We start from the raw sequence: 10,618 nt of genomic DNA, 5'->3' as shown, positions 1-10,618 counted from the left end.
CCACCCCCACCGTCACGCCTGCCTGCCTCCCAGCTGCGTCCGCCGCTGTCCTGTCTGGCCGCCCGGTGTCTGCTCCGCTGCTCCGCGCTCTGCCCCGCTCCCACCCCGGACCCGAAGCCTCTCTGCCTGCTCGTTCACCGCCCCTTCTCCCCGGACCCCCCCTCCACCCGGTGAATGCACCAGCGCCGTAAACATGACGGGCATCGCCGCCGCTTCTTTCTTCTCTAATTCCTGCAGGTTCGGGGGCTGCGGGCTCCAGTTCGAGTCTCTCGCCGAGCTCATCGTCCACATCGAGGACAATCACATCGGTGAGTCGGGCCGGAGGGGGAGTCGGAGCTAGACGGCTAGCTGCTGCTAGCTAGCGCCCTAGCTAGCTAGCTAAACGCAGATAGGCTCGGCTTTTGCATTCCGCTATTCCTGCCGCTCGCTGTCCGTCGAGCCTCCGTCGGAGTGCGACTTATTCGGCAACTTTTATCATTTCCAGAGCGGCGTTTTCCTGTGAAATACGCCGCGGGGGATGCTTTTACTTTGCATTAGCTGTGACAGTTACCTTTGCAGCGGTAACTCGGCAGCCAGGGCCCGCGAAGGTCTCATAGGTGTAACTAGCATCCCGGGGCTGGCAGCGGTTTCACGGCTAACGCTGCTGGAGAGTCTGTGTTTACATTTCCAGGCCTGATGCAGAGCAGCCGCGGCTCCTCTCACACCGCTGCCCAAAACTCTGTCAGGACCGTCACCTCGGCTTTCTCACCGCAGCAGGACATCACCTCTTCCATTATGTCACTTAATTACCACAGTATCAGCTGAACCAAGTTGTAGCAGACGAATCGTGCCATAATTAGGTTATCATCCAAGATCCAACTTGTTGCATCGCTTATTAGATTTTGTCAGACAGTGAACCCTCTGATGATCAGCTTACGCACCATTTGACATAACAGAGAGCAAAGAAACACTATGTTTAAGTATAAAAGTACATTTTTGGTGCTATAAGTAGTTACATTTCAACAGCTAATGTTTGTGGATTCTCAAAAAAGATGCTTTAATTGCATTGTGAATGAATTAAACTGCCTCTCTTAGCAGGATTTAAAGTGTTGAAAAGTCACCAGCATCCTCTATTTCAGTTGAGGCAGGGCTCCTTCCTATTGCTCTGATATAGCTGTGGGAAAAAAAAGCTGTCATATATAGTCTAATTAGTACCCTGCAGTGTAATACTTGTTAAATATTCAACAGTATTTGCAGCACAGATCAAACTCTTGCTTCTACTTACACACTGTATAATCCAATCTGGTAGATTAAACTGTAATCCGCCAGAAAAATGATACTATAGAAGTGTTCGGGGAGTTGTGAAGCTGCAAAACGCTCACTAATGTGTAGCAACACTGACAAGGGCTAATCATTATTTGTGGCGTGTATCCATCCTCATGAGGCTGTTTGAAGGGGGCGAGGCGGGGGGGGTAAAATGGATGCTTCGTTGAGCCAGTCTCCATGGCAACTGGCAGTCTCTAACAGGGCTGGGGGCAGTATATTGGCGGAGTTATTACACACCTGCTGTCTCACTAACAAAGAGCCGAGCTGCCAGCTGTGGCGAGGACGCCCGGCGTGATGTCACCTCACATGTGGGACGGGGCTGATGTGCAGATGTTTAAAAAGAGGGTTAAGTTTTAGGGTGACTGTGTTAGTGGGTGAGAAGAAAGTGGAGCAGGAGGGGAGCCGCTTTTAATTTTAACCCATATGCTCACTGGATCCCCTCCAAATTAAACAGGGGAGCAGTGAACCCATCATTTGATTTTTATTCCACTGCATAGGCGACCTGATTCTGTGCAGTCTGCCTTATTCCCCAATCACCAAAAAAATCACAAAACTGACAGAAATGCAGATATTATTTTCTCAATCCCTCAACCCTCAAACACCACAGACACTGATATATGCCCCATCTGCCTCCTAGCTTGACCTTTGACCCCCCAACCGTCAGCTGAGCAGAATGGCAGTTTACTAGTCAGATCTCTTCGGATTAATGAATTACCCCTCTGCTCGCTTCGTACCGCGCCTGGTCATCAGCGGTGTCAAGATCACACACAGTCTAATCAATACTGCTTGCAGATCAGTTACTACGGGGATTAGCGTGACAGATGGAGGGGATTGGAGGGAGAGTGTGGGAGAGAGAGGGGGGCGAGTTGCATTTGGCTTTGACTCTCCTTTTGATTTTGAAGTTGTGCCGCGGCGTGTGATCAATAATCAATCAAGCAGAAAGCCGATTTGATCTTCCTAATTTTTTTCCACCTGAGACGTCAGGTGAGCTGTGAGGAGATTGTATTGATTGTTCTTTCAGTGTGCTCACAGATTATGAAAAAGCACACAGCAACCATAAATCAATTAGCCTAAGCAGTGACTAAAACCTTGTGCTGTGAGATGTAAGAACTTGTGGAAGTGAGGTTGCAGAGATCAGTGAAAGGCCTGTGTGCTTGAAACATTTGGTCATTACAACAGACTGTGCTGCCCTCTTGTGGTAGGGCAATTTGTGTGCTACATTGCCGCAACAGTCCCAATTTGTTTCTGATTTTGGACCGCTGTTGAAGTCACTTATCTCAGCTTGCATCTTATTTGGACTCCTGCCTTCTCTGACACCACAATAGCTCGCCGCAAGCAGACCAGATGAGGCTGGCATGATCCTTTCCGTGAGAAAACTGGGTAATGTGTGGGTCCTTAGTGCTGACCTCATCCTAGAAGAAAGGGTAGCGGCCTTCCAATGACATGCCCGCACTGTTTAGATTACAGCTGAATGCCAGAGGAACTGGATTAGGTGGACTGTGTTTAGTGCGGTTGTTGTCGAAGGCTTTGTGTGGTGAGTCTAGGTAAGGTCTGAGGAATGTAATGATGTCAGGCGCTCTGTGCGTGCGTGCACATCGGCAGTGTGCTGTGTTCTCACCTGCACAAGCACATACCTGCCTCTTACCTCAGCAAAAAAAGAGCAGGAAGGGAGGGAGGAGGCAGATAGAGATTAAAAGTGGGGAAGAGATTTGAAAGAGAAGGTTAAGAAAGCAAAAACATGGGTGTGAGTACGAGGAAATCCCAAACATGTCAGCTTTGTTTGGACGGAGTTTACGTGGATATTTTGGTTTGGATTTGGTTTTACATCTGGATTCAAAGATTGAGCTGTGATTTGACGTGACTGCTTACAATGGCACTGTGTTGTAATGATATGGTTTTTAGTAAAGCACGTCAATCATTAGTCTGCAGTAACTTTTTAATGATATAATCATCACAGGATGGAGAAGTAGTTTTTAACCATCTAATACTAACAGATGGCAAACCATTCTGCCTTTATGTTGTGAATAAAGTTATTGGCTGAATTATAGTACACAACAGAAGTGCGTACACCACTGTGCGATATCATTAAAGTGTCAAATAATTCAAATTTGTATTGCCTCTTAATAATTGATTGATAAAAAAGTAGAGTATTTTCTCAACAAAAGGGAATCTCCTGTGATCACCAACACACAGATTAGAGAACTTGTGTTCACTGAAACTAAATTGATTGCACCTGTGATTTCGAATTAGCCTAACTGCATGCACATGGTTAGAAAGTGACCTTTGAACATCAGAGCGTTCTCATTTTCTTTTAAATCTATGGACTTAGTTTATCTGCATGTCTGTATTATTGGTCCACATGGGAAAAAAAATTTGAGAGGAATTTAAAAAGCTGACAGTGCGACTTTACACAGATGGAAACGGGTAAAAATACTGGCAAAAATCAGTCAAAACACAGCTACAGCAGTGATTAGGAGATACAGAACAAGCTGTAGGACCACTAATCAGAGCTGCACATCCTAAAATACCACCTCAAACAGTGCACTACCTGCATCTAGCTCTGAACAGAGATGCAAGTGCTTCAAACTTGGCACAGGAACTATCAATGGAAGTCCGAGTTTCTGTGACAGCAGAGAAAGCGCGAAGAACGTCGTATACTGTCAGCTTCTATGGCATCCAAAAAAAACATAGCTGCTTGTTCTCCAGCACAAAACCGCAAGAGGAAACCTGGGTTAAGGACTTGAACAGAATCCAGATAAATCTCGGGAGCACATTCTTTGGTCAGATGAGACCAAGATGAATGGGTTCAGCTCAGGTGGGGCATGTTTGGTTTGACCCAGGGCAGGACTAACACAGTGAATGCATGGTCCTGACAGTGAAGCTCAGAGGTGGGAGATGATGATCATGATGGGGTTGCATGAGTGCAGAGGGTGTTTTGGAGATGATATTTATAGATGGCACCATGAGTGCCTGTGGATATACCAGCATAGAGTGGCTGAATAAAACAGTGTCTGCAGAATGGCAGAATATGGCAGAAATTTGGTATCCTTAATGCTATGACGGATGGAGTCTGTCGTGTAAGAGATTTGAATGTCAGTAAGGACTTTTGTTGCATTTAGTTTCTACTGTGGGGCCTGTATTTTTGATATAGTAAATGTAAACTCTTAGTTTTCACCTTTACATAAGAGCAAATACCTCACTGTTGTAATCAGAAGTAATGTGATTCCTGTAAGGTGATACGATTTTGAATAATTTGACATTTAAGCGATATAACACAGGAGTGTACTCACTTTTGCGATATACTGTATCAGAATTTCTCTTTGTTTCTTGAATGTTGAGTGTGACTTTGCAAAACGTCATAATTCAACACAAAACTTTCTTTTAGCTTCTAAGGTGTTAAGATGTTCTGCTTTTCTCTGTTGTACATGATACTAAGCTGAAAGTTTTAGAATTTTGGACAGATGATCAGATAAAACAGTCGATACTCATAATTATTTAGGGGACTAATCAGTGAAAAAAAAAAGCTGTCCCTGAAATATGTTGAAATTGACAAAAGTAATAATAAATAAAAATGTAATGAACATCATGACATTGCTTTTGAATTGTGGTTCAACAGAAATATAAAAACAAACAAAAAAACAACAAGCATGATGGGACCTGTATTGTTGAACAACCCTTTGAGCCAATCACTGCAATCAAGTGTTTTCTGTAACTCTCAATCAGACTTCTGCACCTGTTGATTTAGATCAGGGGTCTCGAACTCCAGTCCTCGAAGGCCGCAATCCTGCAAGTTTTAGATGTTTCCTTCTTCCAACACACCTGATTCAAATGATCAGCTGAGCATCAAGCTCTGCAGAAGTCTGATAACGATCCTGATCATTTGAATCAGGTGTGTTGGCAGAAGGAAACATCTAAAACATGCAGGATTGCGGCCCTCGAGGACCAGAGTTTGAGACCCCTGATTTAGATGGTGGCCCACTGCTCATCAGCAACGTGCTCTAATTTGTCTGGGACAGTTTTTTTTTTTTTTTAAATCATTCTTTTCAGCCACAATTCAAAAGCAATGTCTAATTCACTAAATTATAATTTAGCAAATTTTTATTTATTATTACTTTTTCAGTTTCTAGTTATTGAGTGACTTTTTTTGTGAATTTTGCCTTTTCTTTAATGGAAGGGTATGAACACATTTGAGGACAACTGTATGGGATTTTTCAGCATATAGAGATCCAAATCAATTTCAGAACTTTATTTCTATATTTTTATTAATATGATAAGGATTGTGGCTATTTAGTTGGGTCTTACGTGCCAAATTGTTTCCCATCCCACTTTTAGAGGTGTGACACGGGAAGGGGTGTGTGTGTGTTTGTGCACATGAGAGCGTGTGTTCCCCATACTTCCTAAATGACCTGTCAGGGTGTAGCGGAGCAATTATTGGACTGGCATCCCAAACTGGAAACTGCAGACCCTCTTTTTTCACACACACATTGCCTTTCAGAAGTCGCAAGGTCTGAGCGCCCCACCAAGCACTAGGAAGTGTAATTACAGAGAAGTTTGCCTTCCCTCCTCCCCCCTCCACCCATATCCCCCCCCTTTGCTCCCGCTCCTCCTCTCCTCTCGCTCCATCCGGTTGCCTGCTGCTCTAGAAACACGTTAAAATGCTCTCTGTGGCTTAATTAGCAGGCTGCAAAACAAGCCATGCATTCTTGGCCTGGTTTCAACACACACACACACACATGAAGGCGCACATACACAGACCTCTGCACGGTGTGCTCGTACATGTGGACGCATGCAGACAGGGCGTATTCAGCAGGGGGCAGCAGTGTGCCGTTGGTGAAAGATGGATGTGTGTTTTGTGAAATAAGTGAAGTGGCTGTTGATTGGGTGCTGCTTTCAGGAATGTTAATTAGGGATATATTTACAGACCTTAGAGACTTTGAAATGTATCAGCCATGGAGCACACATGCACTGAAGTACAGGACAAGCGAGCGCTTCCAGTAGCCTACTGATATTATGTGCTGTGAGTTTGAAATTAAACTTTTGGATTAAATAAGTCAAAATTGATACACGTGTTGCTTGGGAGTGTTCGCGTGCAGGTCTGTCTCCTGCTACAGCGGCAGGATCAGCAGCGTGTTAGCTTCCTGTCTTGCTAGGTGAGCGGAAGTCGTAAAAGCCGGCGAACATTTACTACAGCTCTCGCTCTCCGCACCTGGCTTACTCCATTTCCACCAACACCCCTCCCCCTTCGCTACACACACACACACACACACACGCACACACACACTTACCTCATCCACAATCCTCAGCTCCTTGTACATCCCAAGTAATTAAAGCTTGCAATTTTTCTTCCCTGTATTTTTGCTTTTCTGCCCTTAAGGTACCTTTTAATGTGGCAAATAACATTTTCATTGTCAATTAATCTGTCGATTATTGTCTTGATTAATCAGTAAGTTGTTTAGTCTATAAAATGTCAGAAAAGGGTGAAAAATGTCCGTCAGCGTTTTCCAACACCTCACCATGTCCTCAAATGCCTTGTTTTGACCACATTCAGTGTACTTTCATAGGGGAGTAAAGGAGCCAAATGTAGAAGCCTTGAGAAGAGAATTCAGACCTTTCTTTTATTAAAAAAATTACTCAAAACCGTTGACAACTAATCGATCAATCATTGCAGGTCCGCTGCATTGGGCTGATTTTTTTTTCACCACAGTTAGACTTCCTGGTACTTCTGAGCTGATGCGACTATATGGAGGTTTGAGTCAGTTTCTACAAAATTCTAGAAAGATGAGATTAGATGATCGTTTAGTTCATCAACTGAAAACTTTCTCACCATGAAAGAATCACTTGACACAGAAAGATTTTGCTGCTACCAAGTGTGCTCTTCTCTGACGTACAAGATTAGACATTGAATTTGGATATGTAGAAAACAAGTCATGTAAAGATGCCACTTTGGACTCGTAGAAATTATAAATCTATATCCATTGACAAATTTACTTTTAAGATTTGTTGACCCTCAAATATCCTTAGACAAACTCTGTAGTCATCCTTGCCATCATCTCCCCTGCATCGCAGTTTATACAGATGCAAAAAAAAATATTGCCATCCTAGAATTTTCCCAGTGTCGTTCAGCCTGGCTGGTGGTTTCCAAAAGGTCAGACCTCAGGATGCTGGTGTCTCTCACTGTCTGTCACGTCTCATGACTCAGCCCTGTGAGTGATGTAGGTCGAGCTCTGGTCTCTACATCAGAGCAGCAGGTAGGATTATTAAGGCTCAGCTATAAAAAACTGTCAAAGACCACCTCTGTGGACCACCTTATGTGTGTGTGTTTGTGTGTGAGCCTGTGTGTGTGATCAGGGATGTATAGTCCTGATATTTTACTGTTCCTTGCCTAACCTTTTTAAGCTATATGTTTTGAAAGTCACTTGTATAGGTCTCTGGATTGTACTCCCAGAGCAGTAGTGAGGAGTGTTTTTTTCTGAGTTGTTTTCTCCCTCTCTGGTCTTCTTGGTGTTCTCCTGCACTGTGGGAAGTCTGCATTCTTTTTTAATTATGAGGTGTGAAAGCCTGAAAACCAAAGGGCTAAGAGGGCCAGCACACACTTGGGATTAGTTGGAAGGAGCGTCCTGCAGTGTGTTGTGAATCGTTGCACGGAGATGGTCGAGTCCTTGGATCTGAATTGCAATACATCTGCTATCCATTACATATGCAGCAATTATGCCTACATGTGCACACAAACTCACACGGACAAAGATGCCATGGCATAAACCTATTAGTTTTTTTTTTTCTAGTTGGGCTCCTTCTGAACGTCCCCCTGTTGAACACTTGATGGCACTGGTAGTTCACAGATGCAACCCACCCGCAGTGTTTTCATGCACACTTGCTCCTGTTTTCCAGGGGGTGGGAGGTGGGACTTTGAAGTTAACGCTGCTTCCCCCAGGCAGTGGAAGTTGCCTACTGTAGTGTTACTGACTTAGCAAGTCAACTGGAAAAAGCGCGCGTGTGTGTGCGCGTCTTGGCTAATACACTGTGTACATTCATCACTGCCTCCGAGTTGCTCCTTCACTCTCGGACAAATTTCTTCTTTGCCACATTCAGACTCGGGCAATAATTAAGCAGCCTTGGGTCATTTAGGGAAAAGCATCGGTTGTAAATTAGAGAGAGCTCGGTGCTGGCGCAATAATGCGGCACTTATGAAAGCATCTGAAATGTATCTGCAGGGTGCCACACATTATGAACCGATACAGAGAACCCAGTGTGAGAAACATCCACTAATCTATCAGCCTGTCTGGCAGGAAGAATACATGTATGAGTCAGCTACATACTAAGAGTATTCACTCAACATTTTCCCTTCACAGGGAGAGGTGATTAATCTGAATGTCTCTTTCTCTCTCAGACACAGATCCGCGGGTTTTGGAGAAGCAGGAGCAACAGCAGCCCACTTATCTGGCCTTAAGCTACATCAACAGGTACACACACACATTCACAAACACAACTTGAAAAGTGTCCGTCTACAGAGGGCAGCATTGTTCCACCGGTGAAAGTCTGCGTCCTGCATTGTGCGTGAGTGTGCGTACATGTGGCTTGCGGAGGGCATCTCAAATTACTCATGTCTTCCCATAGACACAGCAGTGACTCATCCACAGACCAGCTCTGAAAAACCACACAAGACAATCGGTCCTGACTCCCAGTGCTGCGAACGGCACAGCCAAAGGCAGCGTTTCAGGATTACGACATGTGTGTGTTTTTGTGTGGTGAACCGATGTGTCACATTCTACTTAATGCCCCGTTAAATCACTCTAGGACGTAACAGTGAGAAAGATAATGGTAAAACAGAGAGAGAAAGGGAGATTGAGGTTTGTTTTTTCTGTGATAATCGTTCGAGTGGCAAGGTTGTAAATGTCATCCATATTTACTGTGCATGTTGCAGCTGTATGTTTAAAGGGACACTGTATTCAGCAGCGCAGTTGTGTCTAAATCCACCACAAACATCCTTCTATCCTTCTAAAAGCAACGATCTATACAACAGCTATAATTAGATGACATGAAACATTAAAGGCTGTTATTTAGCGTAACAAATCCCACAAGTTTTGCGGCAGCAGAACAGACAGTAAGTTGTCCTTTTATTTGCAAATAATGAGAACAGGAATGATGTATAGACCGAGTTGTTGTTAACAGTAATCATACTAATATTTTTCGAGCAATGTTTGGCAATGCAGAAGGATGTTTGACCGGCACCGCCTCTATTTATAGAGCGCTCGAGTTAGCATTAACACGGCTGTCACATGCAAGCTTGTTGATGAATGATATTGCATGCAGGGATGAGATGTCTCGGCCAAATAATTAAAAGAAAATTGCATTACAAAGCCACCAAAATAGGTCATTTCAGAGTATAGAGATAATTTGTCCACCAGAGAGCTATGACAAGTAGATTTTCCACAGATATAAACCCCGATCACCATGTAAAAAAAAAAAAAAAACAAGTCTAAAGGATCTGTGTGAAGATTTTTATGTTATTAATTTAAGCTGTGGGTGAATATTATTATTTGCCTAAGGAATATAGTATTGGATTGAATGCTAAGTGAGGACACCTCTTGTGTGCCGCCAGGTTCATGACGGATGCAGCCCGTCGGGAGCAGGAGACCATGAAGAAGAAGGCCACACCCAAGCTGTCCCTGTCCATCACGGGCGGAGTGTCCAGGAACAGCACGGCCACACCTCCCCGCCACACCAGCGGTAACCTGACGCCTCCCGTCACGCCCCCCATCACCCCCTCCTCCTCATTCCGCAGCAGCACACCTACAGGTACGACAGGTGTGTGTGTGTGTGAGTGTGTGAGAGTGAGTGAGTGAGTGTGTGCTTGTGATGAGGAAAGATAGATTGCGTATACATGTGGAGGGAATGGAGGTGTTGAAACTGACTGAATGCAAATTACTCCAACTGGCAGAAACAGAGAAAAAGCTTAGAGTTATGATTGCGCCATCAGGAGTGTATTCATCAAATCCGACAGCGCACTGAGGAGCAAATGAAGATAGTTGTAACGCGAATGGAATGCAGCTTTTTTTCATACCTGCTCAATGACTCTGTATCACAAAGTGAAAACTCAGGAATACCTGTCAGCAGCTCAAGAGCTTGCTGAGCTTTTATTCAGCAATGGAGCTGTCAATAGAAAACACATATTATGCAGTTTTAGCCGTGGGAATATTTTTGTATATTTTAGGATGTTTTCATGCTAATATTTCTGGAAATTTTCTGTCAGAGTGCAAAGTGGAAAAGGCTGAAACCTAACCGCTATCTACTGCTGTGTGTGTGTGTGTGCGCG

The 10,618-nt window shown here is 44.2% G+C and overlaps 1 protein-coding gene across 1 annotated transcript in view; it reads left to right on the top strand.

The window, feature by feature from the left end:
• Positions 1 to 10,618, top strand: part of LOC103371708 (juxtaposed with another zinc finger protein 1-like) — a gene marked incomplete at its 5' end in the record, with an annotated part of 16,437 nt that continues 5,819 nt past the window's right edge. Inside the window, 4 exon segments of the mRNA XM_008301127.1 lie at positions 1 to 117; positions 119 to 308; positions 8,693 to 8,765; positions 9,905 to 10,101. Coding sequence (XP_008299349.1) covers positions 1 to 117; positions 119 to 308; positions 8,693 to 8,765; positions 9,905 to 10,101 — 577 coding nt within the window.

The sequence above is a fragment of the Stegastes partitus genome, unplaced genomic scaffold (assembly GCF_000690725.1).
Source record: "Stegastes partitus isolate 25-593 unplaced genomic scaffold, Stegastes_partitus-1.0.2 Scaffold1631, whole genome shotgun sequence".
Lineage (NCBI taxonomy): Eukaryota > Metazoa > Chordata > Actinopteri > Pomacentridae > Stegastes > Stegastes partitus.
Note: the sequence above shows the minus strand (reverse complement) of the source record. Positions and strands in the feature narration are given on the sequence as shown.